This window comes from Panthera onca, chromosome A2 (genome assembly GCF_046562875.1).
Source record: "Panthera onca isolate mPanOnc1 chromosome A2, mPanOnc1 haplotype 2, whole genome shotgun sequence".
NCBI lineage: Eukaryota > Metazoa > Chordata > Mammalia > Carnivora > Felidae > Panthera > Panthera onca.
This window is the reverse complement of record NC_138340.1, coordinates 74,894,278-74,916,220: the sequence shown is the minus strand read 5'-3', so window position 1 is coordinate 74,916,220 and position 21,943 is coordinate 74,894,278. Positions and strand designations below refer to the sequence as shown.

The following is a 21,943-nucleotide window of genomic DNA, read 5'->3' as shown; positions in this document are numbered from 1 at the left end:
ACGGAGCTATGTCAAATGTTACTCTTTGACATTTTGCCAAAGAAGACCTAGAAATAAAAACAATTAGAATAATATTATATAACTTATGTAATCTTACCTTTGCCTGGGAACAACGTACCCTCGAAACTATACCCAGACCAAGCAATAATTCTGCAACTTTTGTATTTTCTTTTGTAGCTGATGAATCATAGAAAATAAAACAAAACAAAACAGAGTGACTACTCTCATCCTGTTCTTCTGTAGGCAAAATCCAGGAGTTTTGAAAACAGTTTCTTTCTTTTTATGTATTTATTTTTAATGTTTATTTATTTTTGAGACAGAGAGAGACAGAGCATGAACGGGGGAGGGTCAGAGAGAGAGAGACACAGAATCCAAAACAGGCTCCAGGCTCCGAGCTGTCAGCACAGAGCCCAACGCGGGGCTCAAACTCACGGGCTGTGAGATCATGACCTGAGCCGAAGTCGGATGCTTAACCGTCTGAGCCACCCAGGCACCCCGAAAACAGTTTCTTAATACAGTACTACCTTTGCCTTGAGGTCAATGATTGACAAGTATTAGGGAGAAAAATAACATTTTGGGGGGCAGGAAAATAATTACTGACCTGCGGTTTTGTTAATTTATTGATTTGATCAATTTCTATAATGCACTAAGTGTATTTTTCTCTTCAGGGAGAATTTCTGAATATTTCCTGATGGTTATCTCCTCTTTCCCTGCCATATGCTCTTCCCTCTTTTCCTTCTCCTTCTTCTCCTACCAAATCATCCTTAGCATTGACATGTGAAGGTTTCACTGAGGAGCAGGTTATTAATGCTAAGTGGCATCACAAGAGATGGTGTTTTAAAATTGGCTGAGTTGCTGTTAATTACATGCACTCTTACTCATTATCTATGGCAGAGCACTTACGGAAAACCAGCACATTTTATTTATCTTTTGTTTCTGAATTTGAGATTTAAGAACATGGAAAGAATCTCAGTTATTTTGTTAACTGGAAAAAGCGAGTTATAAAACTAATTTTATACTAAGTGCTTAATTTTATATTATGAAATCTATATTATACTATGAAAACATAAGATGCATATATACATAATATTATATGCCTACAAAGGCCATCAAGATAATAATAAGATGTTAATCTTTTTTTTTTAATTTTTTTTTTTTTTAACGTTTATTTATTTTTGAGACAGAGAGAGACAGAGCATGAGCAGGGGAGGGTCAGAGAGAGAGGGAGACACAGAATCTGAAACGGGCTCCAGGCTCTGAGCTGTCAGCACAGAGCCCGACGCAGGGCTCGAACTCACGGACCGTGAGATCATGACCTGAGCCGAAGTCGGCCGCTTAACCGACTGAGCCACCCAGGCGCCCCAAGATGTTAATCTTTTGAGAGTGGGATATTTTGAGAAAATTTTCTGTTTTTTCTTTTCCTAAATTCTGAAATTTCAGAGAAAAGGGATACTTTAGAAATAAACTACAAACAAAACATTAACTTGTTTTGGCCCTTGGCCTGGTATTCCTAGCCATTTCGAAAATAATCAGAGATTTGGGTGAACAAACTGTGTTCTCTTTTGTTGCTTTATATTAGCATTCACACACAAAAAGGAAAGATCTGGTGTCTTAAAAGAGGACAGTGGTTAAATATATTAAAGGTAATAGATCGTGTGACATTAAAATTACATTTTCAAAGAAATTGAATAACCATTATAATTCGTCATGTTATGTGGAAAAAATTAGTTTATGTAGTAAAATAAGAATTATGTAAAAGCAAAAATGTATGTGTGTAGGAGAAAAGACCACAAATAAATAACCATAATTTGGGCCACGGCAATTTCTAGGTGTGCGGAATCATGTTTCTTCATTTTTCGATGACCAGGTATCCCCTTTAAAATGAAATATATAAACATTATTATATTAAAAAAAAAAAAGAATCAGAACAAGATGACCCAGAAAGGAATCATTCAGATGTTTTGGTGAAAATAACCCTGGAAACATGTTACTTTTCTCTGTGTTCATCCAGTGGCTCAAGTAAACAATAGCAAATAATACCATTGAATTTCTCAGACACTGTCTAAACTCTAGAGAAATTCAAAGAAATCTCAAGCTTCAGGGTTGGACTATTGTATTGTCTAACTGGTTATAGCTTGGACATATTATTGTTAATATGATTATTAGACACGTTACCAACTCAGTGCAATTGATCAGGAGAGTTCAAACACATCAGGAAGCCACAGGAGAGTTTCCTAAAGACTTGCTTACATACTTCCATACAAATGGAATACGAATCAGCTGTATTCACCTCAGTGCCCGGTTCAGCTGCCGGACAAACCCACTGTATGAACTGACCCAATCGCTTGGGCGTCCTTGGACCTCTGGCTTAGGGGAAGAGAACTGTGGGCTGGCAGCGCCTGGTACAGAGGAGGCCCTCAATAAATGGGTGACTGGTCAGGGGCAGCTAAACGCGTCTGATCCCGACTATATCCCATCCCATGGTTTTAACCGGAAAGTAGGCACTTTATGTGTGATATTTACATGAATGGTACCTGCCTGGGGTAAAAAGGTAAAAACGGAAGAGTAATTGTGTTAACAGTAATAACAAGATACTGAAAATCATGGCTGCCAATTACTGTGCACCTGTGTGTGCCAGGCCCCCACAAGCCAGGCCTTCAAGATCACCAGGGGCGCCCCCCCCCAGGCCTTCAAGATCACCAGGGGCGCCCCCCCCCACCCCCCAGTTGCTAGAGGACTTGTCTTTTCCTGATGGTTATAACATGGAAAGAAACACAATGGCCAGGCTCTCGGCTCACGTGATGTCTAATGCCCTTCACCGCCTCCCCCCGCTGCCCCCGTCCACCTTTCCTTTTAGTCTGCACCCTGATGGTGTTCCATCTCTGTCCGAGGCAGATGAGATTCAAGGTGAGAGAAAGAACAAATCCTGTAAGGTAATTCTGTCACTCACCTCATCTTCATAATCTTCCCTGAGCTTCCTCTGCGGCTCACCCCGGTATTGATCGAGTCACAGGCTATAGCAGACCGAGGCAGGGGGCTGGAAACCTTTCCGCGCCACCCGCGCCAGTGCGCCCGTCTCAGCTCCGAGAAGAAAAGCCTGCTGTGAAAACAATCAGTGCATTCGCTTTAGATCTAAGTGATTCCAACTAGGTCGATGCTTCATGCTGATGTGTTGAAAACATTTAAAAAATTTCTCAGAGTTTGATTTCCACTGGAACATTATGGCATGTGTCTGCAGTTGTTATTTTCCACGAACGCAGCCGACGACTGCTTCCTGCCACAGCACACAAAAGCAGTGGGGACACGGAGGCTTTTTGTCTGCGTGGAGGTTTACTGCGAATGCTTTTTGGGGAAGAGGGAGGAACACGTGCCCAGGTTTGGTTGATAAGCCGCGTGTGATCTTGACCGACGGCGGTAGGGGTTTTTATTATTGTTTGTTTGGCTCCCGAAGTGAATGAGAGCCAGGGCTGACCAAGTACAAATGCGGGCAAATGGACAACTCCCCGGTTTGGTGTTGAGTGTTGAGATTCTTCTCTGTTTTGGCACAGACTTTTATGAGGCCACTTAACAATGACGTCAAGAGTGGCTTTCTCTTCCAAAGGATCCATCGGGTCTCTGCAATTTAGGTTTATATTCAAGAATAATTGGAGCTCCTCATCACGTCTTGGCATCCAGTGGAAAAGAAGCATTTACACAGATATCCTTACCCAAATTAATATTTATTCAATGTCTGGTGGGCACTTGGGACAATATTTAATGGTGGAAGGCACAATCACAGATTTTTCCACCTGAAAAATAATCTGTAAAGGACAGGAACCCCGTACCAGCATTTCTGTGGTTTTGGGGATGTGACAAGAGGTGGGAAGTCCACTTTGAAAGTGTGGGGGTCAGGGGCATCCATAAATTTATTAAATCTGATCACGTTTCCAAATTCCTCGTCCTGGCTATTAATAACAGAGCCCAGATTTGTTAAGAACAAATCAAAACAAAACAAAAACAAAAAACAAACAAAACCCCCCACAAAATCTACAAACCACACCTTCCTAATTACTTTTCCTTTGTTTGGAGATGCAAAGGACTGACATTAGGGCTTTTTGTTTTGTTTTGTGTTGTTTTGTTTTGTTTTGTTTCATATAGTTCCCCGGGAGATCTGTGGCTGAGTCAGAGTTAGAACTAGGTTGTTAAGTGTTCCGTCTGCCAAGTTCTATAAAAACTATGTGTGTCACTTCAGCTAAGTTTTCTTTGCAATGCCATTGTTTACATCAAATGTTGGGGTTTTCTTCTAGGCATGAACTCTCTGGGGTTGTGTTACCCTGTTTGCTGTTTACTGTCAAGACGCTGAGAGAATGTTCTTATAATGATCCAAGAGGAAGTGGCAAATGAATGCTCTTCTTCAGGTATTTTGTTGATTTTTCAAAATGCCTGCCAATAGGAAAATTTCCACAAAACTGTCATCTGAGGGTTTGCTGTATAAATCTGGGAGAAAGCCTTATGGTGTTTTCTTTAGTGAAATGAGTGAGATCCTAAGATCCCCTTTGTGCTCTGATCTGCTGTTTCTCTCAAAGGTTGGCTTTCTTATTTGTCAGAATTGTTCCTTAATTCATTACCGTTTCCTGCCTCTGGTTAGTTCTGCGCCCATGGGAGACATTGTGGTTTATTTCACCGAACACCTACTTTGAGTACCTGTTGTTTGTACACTTGACTATTAGCTCATATTCTAAATACAAACTGCCTATAGATGGCCCCCTTTGGAACTTTTATTTGCTATTTTTATATCTCATTTTAAAGAATAAGATCAAGAGGGTGTGGCTTTTATGAGTAAAGGTACTATAGATCTTTGGGTATTACTTTACACTTGAATTTAGATACGCATTTGTATCTGGAAAGCCCAACATGTGTTCGGAGGTTTAGGTCAGTGATACCAATAGCTTTGTTCAGGAGGAGGCGGGAAGAAAATTTCAACTGAATGTCCTCAGCCTCGAAGGTACAAAAGGCTTGTGTTTAAGGGAGACCCGGGTCAATGCTGATGGATCTGGGGGCAGAACTTGTCGCAGCTTTCTAGTTCTTTTTCTTCTTTTTATAGTAGATGTTTGCTTCTCTAAAATGGGACAACTGTTCAAAATGTCTTGGTCTATAGAGTTTTAGAGCCTGGAGATAATATAATCAAGAGAGCTTGTCATGATAATGCTGTTTCACAGTGGTTCATAGCTGGAAGGAGGCAGCATTTATGTAAAACCTTGCTCCTTCTTTCCAATAACAGTGTTTGGCTAAAAACATTAAGAATGTGGCACCATTGCAGGTCAGCGAGTGGGGGAAATAATTCTGATATGTCACCTCTCCAGCACCATTTCATTCGTTTGGAAAACAAACTCCTTGGGTGTGCTGTACAACTACTATTTGTACTTTAAATGTACTATCAAGAGCCCTATTTGTAAAGAATTTATGCACTTAATTTATGTACTCAGCTTGTCAAGTTACTTTGTTTCTGGATTTTCCGCCCCAGAGCAATGGGGAGCGTCCAACATGCACCGCAAAGAGAAAAACTGTAGGCTTATAATAAGCCTATAGTGGCTCATGCGTGAAGCTTAGGCTACTATAGATTTTCCAGAAAATCAAATATGGATGTTGCAGAAATAACTTTTCTTGCCAGAAGAAGCGACTCATTATGGGACCATTAACTGTGGATCTCTTGGGAGTTTCTTTAAGCAATTATTTAAAAGCCAGTGTTTCCCAGCCAAACTTTTGGAGAAATATAACCTGATGCTGGCAGGTCAGCAGAGCTGCTTTAAATGAACATTTCCCCACAGGAAGTTATTTCAGATGGGCCAGTGGAATTGGCAGGTGGCACTGAGTTCTCTTTCAGCCAATTGGGAAAGCATGTTTTCACAAGGGTAGATGCTTTAAGGTGAGCATACTGAAAAAAAATGGATAAAATTAGTTTTCCAGAAATAATAAATTTTAGACATCGTTCAGCAATTTTTAATATAAAAAAACCCTTCTATGCCTTGGGTACTGTGAAGATGGCATTATTGAGGAGTTGTATTATGACACGTTAATGCATAAGGCAAGTCTTAATTCGTCTGATGAATCCCATTAAACTACTGTGTATGGAATCTTGTGGATTCAGAGGAAGCTGAATTGTAGAGTTGTCATGCTTTGTCAGTTTATTTTTATTCTTTTGCAGCCCTCTATCTGGTCACTATTGTTTTGTCCTTGAAAGGAAACTGCAGGGTTTTGTTTTTGTTTTCTGGACTTCCTCTGGACTTTGAGGATCATGTAGAGCACCATCTCACAAATGTTGGAGAGCTCTTTTTCACAAAAGGCAATAAAAATATATCCCTGGTTTAATAAATGGTGCGCCCTGCCTCATTCTTAGTTTCCGATTGACAAGAGGCTGAATTATTTCCATAAAGCTATTGCTTACTTCTTTCTAGTGCTATTTCCATAAAGCTATTGCTTCCTTCTGTCTAGTGCTTTTTTTTTTCTGTTAGTGGGGTTCAAGAGCCTTTTGGCAGAAGGATGACGTATGGGGATACATTATCGCCTCCCTCTTTGTGGTTCCCATTCAGATGACTGCTGACAGTATTTAGCTTGTTTACTTATGGAATTTTAAAAAGGCATTGAATTTAGAACATTATATTAGTTCATTGTCAGGATGTTCTATTTCATTGACAAGCAGAATTTAGAAAATATTCGGATGCCTAATGACTTCTTGTTCTTCAAATCTATTTTCTTCTATTGAAAAAAATATTATGAAGACTGTTAATCATACCTGTTGCTCTGATTATATGTATATCCCTTACGATATAAAGTAGGAAGAGATTAAATTCAGATGTGGAAGTTAGTTTTAGGAAACAGATTAATTTGCTTATTCATTTGTTTCTTGATTCGTTCATTCACTTCATTCATTCATTTATTCACTCACCAACTAATCAATGGATATTTGTTCAGCTTTTAACAAGTGGTAGGCATTTTATTGAATGCTTAGGATAAAAGTAAAAACACACATGGTTTTTGCCCTCAAGGAGTTTATGGTTTATTGTAAAAACAAAACAAAACAAAACAAAAAAAAAACAGAACAAAAAACAACACATAATTACAATGTAATGATATTTGCCATAATTCATCCAATGAACAAATATTTTTTGAGTCCCTACCATGAGCTAAGCACAGTCCTAGGAATCAGGATATGATGAGTAAGTTCTCTGTCTTCTTAGAGCTCAGGAGACCTCATCTCCTGTCACATGTCCCCTTGTCCACTTTGGTATGGCCACATTGGGCATTATTGGTCTGACCTCTTTCAGTTGCAAATGACAAATTCAAATCAAGCTGTTAAGCAAGAGAGGGTGATTCCTGCCTCACCTAATTGATGAGTCCAAGCTCTGAGGCTCAAATAATTCTATAGGGGCTGTGTCTCTGTCTCCGTGTCTCACCAGTTTTTTCCTTTCTTTCTCCCATTACTTTCTCCCACAGTAGGAAATCTGCAAGGATTCTTACTGCTCTTTTGGAGTTTACAAGCTCACTCTTTAGTTCAATTTCTAGGTCAGTTAGCAGGAGTAACCATGCTTGAGGCAATGACCTGAACTTATTTGGTCACAAAACCTCACCTGAACTGGTTTGTTCAGATTATTTACATATTTTTTTCTGTAAAAATGTTAATTAGGGTGATGTTCCAGAATGTGCTGGAGTGTTACTTAATATATATTCTAAGCATTGTATTATCCTTGTACAATCTGTAAAATCTGAGTTCAGATTCGTATGTTGCTCTAGTGGAATCATAGAGGGGATTGTGAGCCTATATAATTAAGTTTTTTATATTTATCCATCAGTTGAATCTAAAAATGGGGAAAAACATTCCAGTATTTGAAATATTTGCTATAAAACAAACATAAAGTGTTTCATAGGTTAAGACATGCAATCGTGTATATCTTCAAAGCAGTGTCACTAAAAGTAGAAATACAATTAATGAAAGTTGGAAGTGGGGAGGGCAATGGAGCGAGATATTTTTCTTCCTGAATATTTTAATATACTTTTGCCTTTTCCTGAAGAAGATTCACTTCCTCTGCTAAGAAATACATTACTTAAAATTCTTTTCCTTTTGAAACACTCCTTTCCATGGCTTCAAGATCTGTTCCGGCCTGACTTTCAGGATCTGCTGGATGGCTGTCTTCTGGAATTTCCTTGCATTTTGCTGCCTTATTTGGGCCGTGGTATCTTATAATCTCATATTCTCCTCACTCTTGAATTTCATTTGTTGTTGCTATTATTCTTGGAGTACATTTTCAAGTAATTCTTTCAAATCTGTACAAATCTGTAGATGGTGGATTTGGGGAGTCTGAATGTCTGAAAACGACTTCATTTTGTCTTCACTCTTGATTGATAGCTAGAATGTAGGCTCAAAATAATTTTCACTCAGAACTTATGAAGGCATTTTTCCAATGTTTTTGGCATCCAGTGTTACTTATGAAATGTCCTAAACCAATTTGGTCCTTCTTCCTTTGAAGGTAAATGTGATCTCTTTGGAAGCTTTTAGGATCTTCTTTAGAATCCCAGTATTCTTGAAATTTTATAATAATGTGTTCAGATTTTTCCCCGCATTCTTTCTGCTCACCCCCAGATAGAATCTTTCAAAATGAAGACATATTCTTTTTGTTGGTTTATTTAATCTTTGGATAATTTCATTCTTTTATTCCTTTGATAAATTGCTCATGTCCCTTTTCTTAACTACTGCTTTCTAGAACTACTAGTAGACAGATGTGGGTCCTTCTGGATTGATTGTGCTGAAATCCTTCATATTTTCTGCTTATTTGTCATTTTCTTCTAGATTCTGGAACATTTCATTGACTTTTTCATTCAGTATTCTATCCAGCTTTCAAATGTCAAGAATTACATTATGAATTTTTACAAACCCTGTTCCTTTTATCATTGCAACTTGTTCTTGTTATATGAATGAAATAGTCTGTTGAACTCTCTCATAAAACCATCTAAAATTAGTTTAAGATTCCCTGCTCCTCCCTGAGTTATTTCTGTTTCCTCCAGCAACAGTGGATACTCCTGTTCATTTGTATTCTTTTGTTTTTTGTTTTTGTTTTGCTATGTTTTTTCTCAAGTATCTGACAATAGTGGGTTGCCCATTTGTATTTATGAATTAAGTATAGGATAATTATTACATGTTGTTTCCACGGCTTTCCTCTGCAGCTTAACTATGTCAGACTTTACTCCATGTTGTGTAGGACTAGGAGTAATAGTTGAGCAGTTTGGGTGTGCCCTCTCAGACCCCAAAAGAAAGTTGGCCCCCACTCTGGGGTCCCATCCTTCACTTTGGAAGCCATTGTCTCCATTTTGAAAAATGTTGACAAGGATCAGAGGGGACTGCCTCATTCAGACCCTTATTAAATAATAAAGTCTTTTTATCAGGCTGTGAGATGAAATATTCAGAATGGTAAGAGAAAGAGAAAAATGATTTTAATCTACTCAAGGTACTCAAATATCTAAACAGGGTATTATTACATAACAATCAGATATCATCCGTATTGTTTTCTGAGTATTATTTTTTTATTTTTATTTTTAAAGTTCATTTGCTTATTTTGAGAGAGACAGAGACAGCGTGAGCAGGGCAAGGGAGGGGCAGAGAGAGAGAGAGAGAGAATCCCAAGCAGGCACCATACTGTAAGTCCAGAGCCTGATATGGGACTCAAATTCATCATACCGTGAGATTATGCCTTGAGCCAAAACTGAGAGTTGGATGCTAAGCCGACTGAGCCACCCAGGCACCCCCTGAGTCTATTATTGGTGTGATTTCTTTTATTTTCAAAGTCTGTGCAGAAGTGTTAATTTCCACAATTATGACAGTGAGGAAAAAGTGTGGGCTAACTGGTATATCTGCTTGAGGAATTTGTTGAGATGGTCTTTATATCTTCTCCATGACTTTTTCATTACTGTTCCATGAAAATTTGAAAATAATATGTATTTTACATCTGTTAGATACAATGTTTCTCTCTTACTCTTTCTCCTCAATAAATCAGACTCTGTAATTGTGTTATTCAAGTACTCTATATTTTTTATCTGCTTGATCTGTCACATTTTGAAAGAGGTGTGTTATCTCCCGGAAGACTGCACTTTCTGCTAGTTTCTCATTGTATTTCTAAAAATTATTCATCTAATGTATTTTGCGATTAGTTTTTTTTCAATGTATAAAGTTTCTTGACATATCCGTTTGGCAGAGTGTACCTTTTATAAATATGAAATATCCCGCTTAATGCATTTTGTTTCAGCTTTACTTCAATCGTAATATTTCTACCTGCTTTCCTTTTGTTTCCATTTGCTTATATCTTCAGCTACTTAACCTTTATCATTTTATTTAAAATGATCTTTTAAATAGCCTCTGAACTGAGTTTTGCCTTTCTTCCCTAATTTTAGTCATCGTCTTTTATATAGAAATGTTGTTCATTCCATTTGCAACATTAATTGATTTGTTTGGTCTTGGTCTTATTTTTATCTGATACCTTTTATGTTTTGTGGCCCTTCCCTCCTTCCTTCATCCCTTCTTTCCTTCTTTTCTTTCCTATCTTTCCTTGGAGTGATCAATTTTTTTTTCTTACTGATTTAGTTCTCCATCTCATTTATCTTCTGCTAATGAGGAATATTACTTTTTGTAAAAAATATACTGGGCCCATTTTTTAAAAATCTTCTTCTAATGTTTACTTTTTTTTTAAAGAGAGAGAGAGAGAGAGAGAGCAAGAGCAGAGGAAAGACAGAGAGAGGGAGACACAGAATCTGAAGCAGGCTCCAGGCTCTGAGCCATCAGCACAGAGCCCAACACAGAGCTCAAAATCAGGAACCATGAGATCTTGGCCTGAGCCGAAGTTAGATGCTTAACCAACTGAGCCACCCAGGTGCCCCTACTTGACCAAAATTTTTTAACAGCAAATAATCACCGTAATCTCAGGATAAAGATAAGAATTTTAATATTCATTTACTCCATCCTAGTTGTGCCATCTTTTATTAAGAGTATATGAGGAGTGTCTGGGTGGCTCAGTCGGTTAGGCATCTGACTTTGGCTCAGGTCATGATCTCGAGGTTTGTGGGTTCGGGCCCCACGTTGGGCTCTGTGTGTCGGATTCTCTGTCTCCCTCTCTCTCTGCCCCTCCTCTGTTTGTGCTCTCTCTCAAAAAAAGAATAGAAACTAAATAAATAAATGTAAAAACAAAGTATATAAAATTTAGCTCTGGAATTTATTAAAAATAAGTTTACCTTTCCTTTCAAAAATCCTTCCTTAATAATTGATCTAAGCTTCAAGAGCATATTGTTAGAAATTCCTTACACTTAATATTTATTTAATTGGTCTTATTCCCCAAACATCTCCTGTATATGACAATTCCTTTCATTCTGCTAATTTATGTAGATTCCTATCTGCCTCAGTGATTTTTTTAAATAGAAAGCACATTGAATTCTTGCATTAAAAAAGGTGAAAAATAACAATTTATGTAAGAATAGAATTTCAGGAAAATAGTTTATTTTGCTAAACATTTCTAGAAATCTTCCTGCATTCTTTAGTGTTATTTTGAAGATTCCTGTGAGAAAATATTTTGACTTACCCATAAAGAATTGAGGAGATAAAGACAATGTGTGTATTAGTGTACGTGTATGTATATATTGTCATTTTTGAGGACTGGCGTTCCTATAATTTTGACATATTCTTCCTGTTTTCTTTCCATGATATTAGGCAATGGTTATAGTAGAGATGATACTTTAAGTATTTTACTTCTACAAATAAAATTTGGCAACCATTTAAAAAAATTTTATATTAAGTTCTAAAATCCAATTCTGGCAACCAATGGTTCTAGCGTCTTTAACGTACATATTCATAATTTTATCTTTACCTTTAGAATTCAGAAATTTGTCAGGATATGTCAAGAGATGGGCCCTCAAGAAATAATCCTGCCCTGCTCCCAGAAGACCTTTGGATATAAAGTCTTGTGACTTTCTTCAACTCAGGAAAAGGTCTTTATTATATCTCTGATTAATGCTTTTCTTTAATTTTTTTCTGTTCTTTTTTTCTTTTCTTTTATGATTTCTTGTTATTTCCTGCATTCTTTTCTCTGGCCTTCCAGTTTATTAATTTGTCTTTTTCCCTACTTGCTAATTGCTCATTTTTTGTGCCTCGATGCTCCCCAACTTTTTTTCTGGATAAAATGTTAGCTCAAACTCCACTAAAATGGGGGTGCCTGGGTGGCTCAGTCACTTAAGTGTCCAACTTCGGCCCAGGTCATGATGTCGGGGTTTGTGAGTTTGAGCCCTGTGACGGGCTCTGTGCTGACAGCTCAGAGCCTTGAGCCTGCTTCAGATTCTGATTCTGTGTCTTCCTCTCTGCTCCTCCCTGCTCATGCTCTGTCTGTCTGTCTGTCTGTCTCTGTCTCTCTCTCTCTCTCTGTGTCTTTCTCAAAAATAAATAAGCATTGGAAAAATTTTTAAAAATCCACTAAAATGGCTTGAATCTATATGTGTATTTAATGTCCTGTTTCCTACATTCATATTTTGTATAGGTGCTATTAATTCTGATTGCATAGCCTGATTACCTCTCACCCTCATTTTTATAATAAAACACACAAATGTGCATTTCAATCAGTTTTGACACACGTGTGTGCCTATGTAACCACTACCCCCACCAAGACATCAAACACTCTCAGAGGCACAGAAACCTCCCTAGACTTTCAGAGGCATCTGTTATTTTGATTTTGTCATTATAACTTACATCTTTCCTGTTCTAGAGATTCATTTAAATGGAATCATATGGCGAATTCTCTTTTAAGTCTTGCTTCTTTCCCACAGCGTAGTGCCGGAGATTCATTCATGTTTTTGCGTATGTCAGTATTCCTTCCTTCCTTCCTTCCTTCCTTCCTTCCTTCCTTCCTAACTTCTTTCTTTCTTTCTTTCTTTCTTTCTTTCTTTTTTCTTTCTTTCTTTCTTTCTTTCACTTTTCTTTCCCCACCTCCCTTTTTCCATTGAGGAGTATTCCATTGGGGATAAACCTTGTTCATCCATTCATCTCTTAAATATTTGGGTAGTTTACAGTAATTGAGCTCATACTGAGCTACTATGAATACACTGCCGTGAACATTTTTATATAAGTCTCTGTATGGACATATGTTTTCATGCCTTTTGGGTAAATACCTAGGAGTGGAATTGCTAAGTCATGGGGTAGATATATGTCTAACTTTGAAAAACTTCCCGGTTTCCAAATGGATGAACAATTTTACACATCCATCAGCAGTGTGTGAGAGTCTAGCTGCTGTATAGCCTCACCAGCACTTGATATGGTTGGTTCTGGCTTCAGCCATTCTAACAGGTGTGTAGTGGTGTTTCATTGTTTTTTAAAATAATTTATTTATTTTTTAATTTACATTCGAGTTAGTTAGCATATGGTACAACAATGATTTCAGGAGTAGATTCCTTAATGCCTCTTACCCATTTAGCCCTTCTCCCCCCTCCCACAACCCCTCCAGTAACCCTCTGTTTGTTCTCTATATTTAAGAGTTTCTTATGTTTTGTCCCCCTCCCAGTTTTTATATTATTTTTGCTTCCCTTCCCTTATGTTCATCTGTTTTGTCTGTTAAAGTCCGCATATGAGTGAAGTCCTATGATTTTTGTCTTTCTCTGATTGACTAATTTCACTTAGCATAATACCCTCTAGTTCCATCCATGTAGTTGCAAATGGCAAGATTTCTTTTCTTTTTTTTTTTTTTTTTTGATTGCCAAGTAACACTCCATTGTATGTATTATATACATCACATCTTCTTTGTCCATTCATCCATTGATGGAATTTGGGCTCTTTCCATACTTTGGCTGTTGTCGATAGTGCTGCTATAAACATTGGGGTGTATGTGCCCCTTCGAAACAGCACACCTGTATCCTTTGGATAAATACCTAGTAGTGCAATTGCTGGGTTGTAGGGTAGTTCTATTTTTAATTTTTTGAGGAACCTCCATACTGTTTTCCAGAGTGGCTGCACCAGTTTGCATTCCCACCAGCAGTGCCAAAGAGATCCTCTTTCTCTGCATCCTTGTCAACATCTGTTGTTGCCTGAGTTGTTAATGTTAGCCATTCTGACAGGTGTGAGATGGTATCTCATTATGGTTTTGATTTGTATTTTCCTGATGATGAGTGATGTGGAACATTTTTTCATGTATCAGTTGGCCATCTGGATGTCTTCTTTGGAGAAGTGTCTATTCATGTCTTTTGCTCATTTCTTCACTGGCTTATTTGTTTTTTGGGTGTTGAGTTTGATAAGTTCTTTATAGATTTTGGATATTAACTCTTTATCTGATATGTTGTTTGCAAATATCTTCTCCCATCCCGTCGGTTGCCTTTTAGTTTTGCTGATTTTCTTTTGCTGTGCAGAAGCTTTTTATCTTGATGAGGTCCCAATAGTTCATTTTTGCTTTTGTTTCCCTTGCCTCCAGAGACGTGTTGAATAAGAAGTTGCTGTGGCCAAGATCAAAGAGTTTTTTGCCTGCTTTCTCCTCAAGGATTTTGATGGCTTCCTGTCTTACATTTAGGTCTTTCATCCATTTTGAGTTTATTTTTGTGTCTGGTGTAAGAAAGTGGTCCAGGTTCATTCTTCTGCATGTCGCTGTCCAGTTTTCCCAGCACCAGTTGCTGAAGAGACTACCTTTATTCCATTGGATATTCTTTCCTGCTTTGTCAAAGATTAGTTGGTCATATATTTGTGAGTCCATTTCTGGGTTCTCTATTCTGTTCTATTGATCTGAGTGAGTGTTTTTGTGCCGGTACCATACTGTGTTGATGATTACAACTTTGTAGTATAGCTTGAAGTCCAGGATTGTGACACCTCCAGCTTTGGTTTTCTTTTTCGAGATTGCTTTAGCTATTCAGGGTCTTTTCTGTTTCCATACAAGTTTTATGATTGTTTTTCTCTAGTTCTGTGAAGAATGCTGGTGTTATTTTGATAGGGATTGCATTGAATATGTGGATTGCTTTGGGTAGTATTGACATTTTAACAATATTTGTTCTTCCCATCCACGAGCATGGAATCTTTTTCTATTTTTGTGTCTTCAATTTCTTTCATAAGTTTTCTATAGTTTTCAGTGTATAGATTTTTTTACCTCTTTGGTTAGATTTATTCCTGGGTATTTTATGGGTTTTGGTGCAATTGTAAATGGGATCAATTCCTTGATTTCTCTTTCTGTTGCTTCGTTATTGGCGTATAAGAATGCAACCGATTTCTGTGCATTGATTTTATATCCTGAAACTTTGCTGAATTCATGAATCAGTTCTAGCAGTTTTTTGGTGTAATCTTTTGGGTTTTCCATATAGAGTATCATGTCATCTGCGAAAAGTGAAGGTTTGACCTCCTCCTGGCCAATTTAGATGCCTTTTATTTCTTTGTGTTGTCTGATTGCAGAGGCTAGGACTTCCAATACTATGTTGAATAACAGTGGCGAGAGTGGACATCCCTGTCTTGTTCCTGATCTTAGGAGGAAAGCTCTCAGTTTTTCCCCATTGAGGATATTAGCATTGGGTCTTTCATATTGGCTTTTATGTTCTCAAGGCATTATCCTTCTATCCTTACTTTCTTGAGGGTTTTTATGAAGGAAGCATGCTGTATTTTGTCAAATGCTTTCTCTGCACCTATTGAGAGGACTGTGTGGTTCTTGTTCTTTCTTTTATTGATGTGATGTATCACACTGATTATTTTGCAGATATCGAACCAGTCCTGCATCCCAGGTATAAATCCCACTTGGTCGTGGTGAATAATTTGTTTAATGTATTGTTGGATCCAGTTGGCTAGTATCTTGCTGAGGATTTTTGCATCTGTATTCATCAGGAAAAATGGTCTATAATTCTCCTTTTAGGTGAGGTCTTTGTCTGGTTTTGGAATCAAGGTAATGCTGCCTTCATAGAAAGTGTTTGGAAGTTTTCCTCCATTTCTATTTTTTTGGAACAGCTTCAAGAGAATAGATGTTAACTCTTCTTTAAATGTTTGGTAAAATTCCCCTGGAAAGCCATCTGGCCCTGGACTCTTGTTTTTTGGGAGATTTTTGATTACTAATTCTATTTCCTTACTGGTTATGGGTCTGTTCAAATTTTCTATTTCTTCCTGTTTCAGTTTTGGTAGTGTATATGTTTCTAGGAATTTGTCCATTTATTCCAGATTGCCCATTTCATTGCAATATAATTGTTCATAATATTCTCTTATTATTGTTTTTATTTCTGCTGTGTTGGTTGTGATCTCTCCTCTTTCATTCTTGATTTTATTTATTTGGGTCCTTTCCTTTTTCTTTTTGACCAAACTGACTAGGGGTTTATCAATTTTATTAATTCTTTCAAAACTCCAGCTTCTGGTTTCATTCATCTGTTCTACTATTTTGGGGTTTTTGTTTGTTTGTTTGTTTTTTGTTTTTGGTTTCAACAGCACTGATTTCTGCTCTAATCTTTATTATTTCCTGTCTTCTTCTGGTTTTGGGTTTTATTTGCTGTTTCTTTTCGAGCTCTTTAAGGTGTAAGGTTAGGTTGTGTATCTGAGTCCTTTCTTCCTTCTGTAGGAAGGCCTGGATTGCTATATACTTTCCTCTTATGACCACCTTTGCTGAGTCCCACAGGTTTTGGGCTGTGGTGTTATCTTTTTCACTTTCATGGGCTTCCATGTACTTTTTAATTTCCTCTTTAACTTCTTGGTTAGCCCATTCATTCCTTAGTAGGATGTTCTTTAGCCTCCAAGTATTTGTTATCTTTCCAAATTCTTTCTTGTAGTTGATTTTGAGTTTCATAGAGTTGTGGCTTGAAAATATGCATGGTATGATCTCGATCTTTTTATACTTGTTGAGGGCTGATTTGTGTCCCAGTATGTGGCCTATTCTGGAGAACATTTCATGTGCACTGGAGAAGAATGTATATTCCACTGCTTTAGGATGAAATGTTCTGAATATATCTGTTATGTCCATCTGGCCCAGTGTGTCATTCAAAGCCATTGTTTCCTTGTTGATATTCTGATTAGATGATCTGTCCATTGCTGTAAGTGGGGTGTTGAAGTCCCCTACTTGTATGGTATATTATCAATGAGTTTCTTTATATTTGTGATTAATTGATTTATATATTTGGGTGCTCTCATATTTGGCACATAAATGTTTACAATTGTTAGGTATTTTTGCTGGGTAGACCCCTTAATTATACCCCTTTTCATCTCTTGTTACAGTATTTCAAAGTCTAGATTGTCTGATGTAAGTATGGCTACTCTGGCTTTCTTTTGTCGATCATTAGCATGATAGATGGTTCGCCATCTCCTTACTTTCAATCTGAAGGTGTCTTTAGGTCTAAAATGGGTCTCTTGTAAACAGCATATAGATGGATCTTGTTTTCTTATCCATTCTGTTACCCTATGTCTTTTGATTGGAGCATTTAGTCCATTGACATTTAGAGTGAGTACTGAAGAGAGGAGTTTATTGCCATTTTGTTGCTTGTAGCATTGGAGTTTCTGGTGGTGTTCTCTGGTCCTTTCTAGTCTTTTTTGCTTTTGGTATTTATTTATTCATTTATTTATTTATTTATTTATTCATCTCTTCTCCCCTCAGAGAGTCCCCCTTAAAATTTCTTGCAGGGCTGGTTTAGTGGTCACAAATTTCTTTGATTTTTGTTTGTCTGGGAAACTTTTTATCTCTCCTTTTATTTTGAATGACAGCCTTGCTGGATAAAGAATTCTTGGCTGCATATTTTTCTGATTCAGCACATTGAATATATCCTGCCACTCCTTTCTGGCCTGCCAAGTTTCTGTGGATAGGTCTGCTGCAAACCTGCTCTGTCTTCCCTTGTAGGTTAAGGGCTTTTTTCCCTTGCTGCTTTCATGATTCTTTTCTTGCCTGAATATCTTGTGAATTTGACTGTGATATGCCTTGTTGATGGTCGGTATTTGTTGAATCTAATGGGAGTCCTCTGTGCTTCCTGGATTTTGATGTCTGTGTCTCTCCCCAGGTTAAGAAAGTTTTCTGCTATGATTTGCTCACATAACCCTTTTACCCCTTTTTCTCTCTCTTCATCTTCTGGGACCCCTATGATTCTGATGTTCCTTTTTAATGAGTCACTGAGTTCTGTAATTCTTAAATCATGCTCTTTTGCCTTAGTCTCCCTCTTTTTTTCTGCTTCATTATTCTCCATAAGTTTGTCCTCTATATCGCTGATTCTCTGCTCTGCCATATCCATCCTTGCCACCGTGGCATCCACTCAAGATTGCAGCTCAGTTATACCATTTTTTATTTCATTCTGACTAGCTTTTACTTCTTTCATCTCTGCAGAAAGGGATTCTAATCTATTTTCGACTCCAGCTAGTATTCTTATTATCGTGATTCTAAATTCTGGTTCAGACACCTTGCTTGTATCTGTATTGGTTAAGTCCCTGGATGTCGTTTCTTCCTGCTCTTTCTTTTGGGGTGAATCCCTTTGTTTCTTCATTTTGAAGGAACAAAAGGAATTAGTGAAGTAAAAAAAATTAAAATTAAAAAATTAAAATTAAAAAATTAAAAACAATGCCTACACACACACACACACACACATACACAAATCAAATAAATGATGCTAGGTCCTAGGTGTGTTTTGGTCTGGGTGTTGAAATGGGCTTGATCGATTAGAGAAAAAAGGGAAGTAAAAAAAAAAGGAAATCATTTGAAAATTTGAAAATAAGAATACAGTGAAACAGAATAAAAGGAAATGATGGAAGTAAAATAGAATTTGAAAAAATTTACACAAAGGTAAAAAATATAGTAGAAAAAAATTAAAGAAAAATATTTTTAATAAAAATTGAAAATAAAAATAATCTTTTTCTTTCTGTATTCAAGAAAAAGAAAAGAAAAAAAAGAAAATTGAACACATGGACGAGTAAACAGATTGAAATACGATTGAAATTACTTCATATTCCCCTAGAAGTCAAACTATGAAGCACTTTATAGTTGGTAAACTAAGCAGGTGGAGAGATTTGTGTTCCTGAAAAGCGAGGTTGGCCCAGTTGGGCAGGGCTTAGTGTAATGGCTCCCTTCTCCACTAGATGGCGTTGCTAGCCTACTGGGGTGGATCGTTGTGGTGCTTGCAGGTGTGTATGCACATGCGCGGGAGCGGTGAAAATGGCGTCACCCAGCTACCCAGTCTCTAGTATCGGAGCTCTGTTCTCCTCAATCAACAATTGTGCACCTGTCCTTTGTCTTCGGCCTCCGTTCACTCCCCGTTTTTACACTGTTGGTGACCAAGCCCCAAGCAGCACCTCCCTCCTGAGTTTTATCTCAGATGCAGCTGTGTTTCCCGATCCCTCACTTCTGAGGGACTGTAGCTTTGACCCGTTCTGCCCCTCTGTGGGAAGGTCTCACTGAGCAATGGCCAGGTGCTGGCCACACCCAGGAACGTTTGTGGGACCCTGCTGCTGCGGAGGCCCAGAGACTGTGTCCGGCTGCCAGCCCCCCCAGAGAAAGTTCACGTGCCCGTGTAGCAGCAGCGTTTCAGGGATTATGGCAAATCACAACACGCATCTGGAGCCAGGCTTCACCCCCAAAGTCCTTGTTCCAGCACCGGCGAATGTGGTTGTTCTCCAGGATCCGCTGGGACCTTTGCCTGTGGGGAGTCCTCCCAGCAGGGGAACCACCTCTCCCCGTGTGGCCTGAAGACCCCCAGACTTCACTCTGCTCCTGGGGATTCTCCCTTCCCACCAGAGCACCACCAGGTATTGAGCTGGGGCGTTTCAGACTCTGTGCTCCCCCTGTTTATAGAGTCTTAATGGAATTTAAGCCCTCTGCTTTCTCCTTTCTCCCTTTTTAGTTCAGTCCCTGCAGCTGTTTCCACTTTTCCACTTTCTCTCCAGCTGCTTTTGCGGGGGGCTGTGCTTTTCCCGTATTCTCCCCCCACCCCCATCCTCTCTCCACAAACAAAAACAGCTCCCTGCCCTCTGTGGCATCTCTCTCCCCCAGTTCACCTCTCTGCGTCGTGTACCTGCTGAGTTCTGTGGTTCAGGTTGTGCAGATTGTCGTGTTAATCCTCAGATCAGTTTTCTAGATGTGCAGGTTGGTTTAGTGTTGATCTGGCTGTATTTCATGGACGCCAGACGCACAAAAAAAACTTTCATGCTGTTCCGCCATCTTGGGTCCTCCCCTATGTTTATTTATTTTTGAGAGAGAGAGAGAGACAGAGTGTGAGCAGGGGAGGGGCAGAGAGAGGGAGACACAGAATCTAAGGCAGGCTCCAGGCTCTGAGCTGTCAGCACAGAGCCCGATGTGGGGCTTTAGCCCATGAGTTGTGAGATCATGACCTGAGCTAAAGTCAGACACTTAACCAACTGAACCACCCAGGAGCCCAGCGTTTTTATTTCTAAACAAAATTTTTTAAGAGCAGAAATATTAAATTTTGATAAAGCCCAATTTTCCATGTTTTTCCTTTGTGGTTGGTGCTTTTTGTACCTTGCCTAAGACGCTTTGCCCCCCAGTGGGCATTTGGCAGTATCTATAGCGTCTAGAGACATTTTTGTTTGTCACAACTCAGGTGGGTGGAGAGCTAATAGCACCTAATGGGCAGAGAGCAGGGATACTGCTGAGCGTCCCACAGTGGCCACGACATCCTCCTCACCGTGTGGAATTATCCAGCCCCAACTGTTAATAGTGTCAAAGTTTGAGAAGCTGGTTTCAAGTGACACAGGAATGTCCAAATGACTTTTCCCTTTTTCTTATTGGAGGTTTCTTATTAGGAAGATTGGTCCATTGAAAGCATTCATTTGTAAGGTCTTATAGTCTGTATTATGCTGTAGCTACCATTTATTGAGCAGGCTCCACCCTCGTACTTTATGTATTATCTCACATAAGTCTGACAAGTAAGTATTCTCCCCACTTTACAGATAGAAAAACAAAAGCCAGAAAGGACCCCTACTCCCCCCCCCCTCCCCGTCCACCCCAGAGGTCAAAGAGCCAAGATTTCTGTTTAGATCAGTGTGACAGTTTCCTGTAAGACTCAAAGTGTTCTTGGTGTTTATTTTCATATAAAATTTAAATTATCACTTAGATTACTGACTGTACTTTAATCTTATTATAATACTGATACTCCGAAAAAAGGCGTGCTGTGCTTGCATTATGATAGATGATAGAATACTTCAGGTGGAAACATAGGGCAGTAAGGAGATAGATACTTTCATTTCCACTTTAGAGATTGCCAAGCTAAGCAGCAGCGGTCAAGTGCTTTGTCTGATACCCGGGAATGAATTTAGGCAATTGACTGCTCTTCCCTCTATTTTTGGTTTTGTTTTCCATTTTACTGTCCAACTTTCTGATGATTGAAAGTAGTATAGAGTAGGTTTTGCTTAGGATTAATAAAAGATATAAGCAATTTTTCCTGACAGCCCCGAAAACAATGTAAGTAAACTACTTATGAAAATTGTAGTGTACTTTTAGAGTGTTTTGAACAATTTGAGTGAGTAATAGGAAATATATTTGTATGCTGAGACCTTTGAGGCTTCTTTCAACAATATTGGGTACTTTGGATACTACGAGTGGATATCTTTCCAGGAATCCTACCATTGATTTGGAGTGATTCTCCAAATCACTCATTAGGTTTTCTGCCATCATCCAATTACATGGATGCTCTGTGCTCTGTGATGTAAATTTAGATTGTGGTACCACAGAGCTCCAAACCTTTGCCCACAAGGGCTGTTTTCAACCTGTGCCCAAGCCTTAGGAGTGTAACCCTATGTCACCCCCATGGAGAGCAAAGATGGACTGTGCCGGCCTGGTCCAAGGTCCCCCAAATTCATTTAGAGCAGCTCTGCTATTGTGATTTATTTAAATTTCTGAAGTGTGATTTCACAGTGCTTGAAAAATTTTCATATCAGGACAAAGCACTAACATCTAACACTGAAAATTATGGCTGACCGTGAGTTGCCTCTTTGCCAATGTTGCTTACCACA

At 38.5% G+C, this 21,943-nt stretch overlaps 1 protein-coding gene across 8 annotated transcripts in view; it reads left to right on the top strand.

Annotated features, from left to right (window-relative positions):
- Nucleotides 1–21,943, top strand: part of POU6F2 (POU class 6 homeobox 2) — a 493,870-nt gene that overhangs the window by 24,464 nt on the left and 447,463 nt on the right. For 7 of the 8 annotated variants that reach the window (XM_078442582.2, XM_081795022.1, XM_081795021.1 and 4 more), the window contains exon 1: nucleotides 4,208–4,397. The exons of the other annotated variant lie outside the window; for it this stretch is intronic. In XM_078442582.2, coding sequence (XP_078298708.2) covers nucleotides 4,380–4,397 — 18 coding nt within the window. In that variant the 5' untranslated portion in view covers nucleotides 4,208–4,379. Of the gene's footprint in view, nucleotides 1–4,207; nucleotides 4,398–21,943 lie in introns of those variants that run through there. 8 annotated transcript variants of the gene reach the window in all.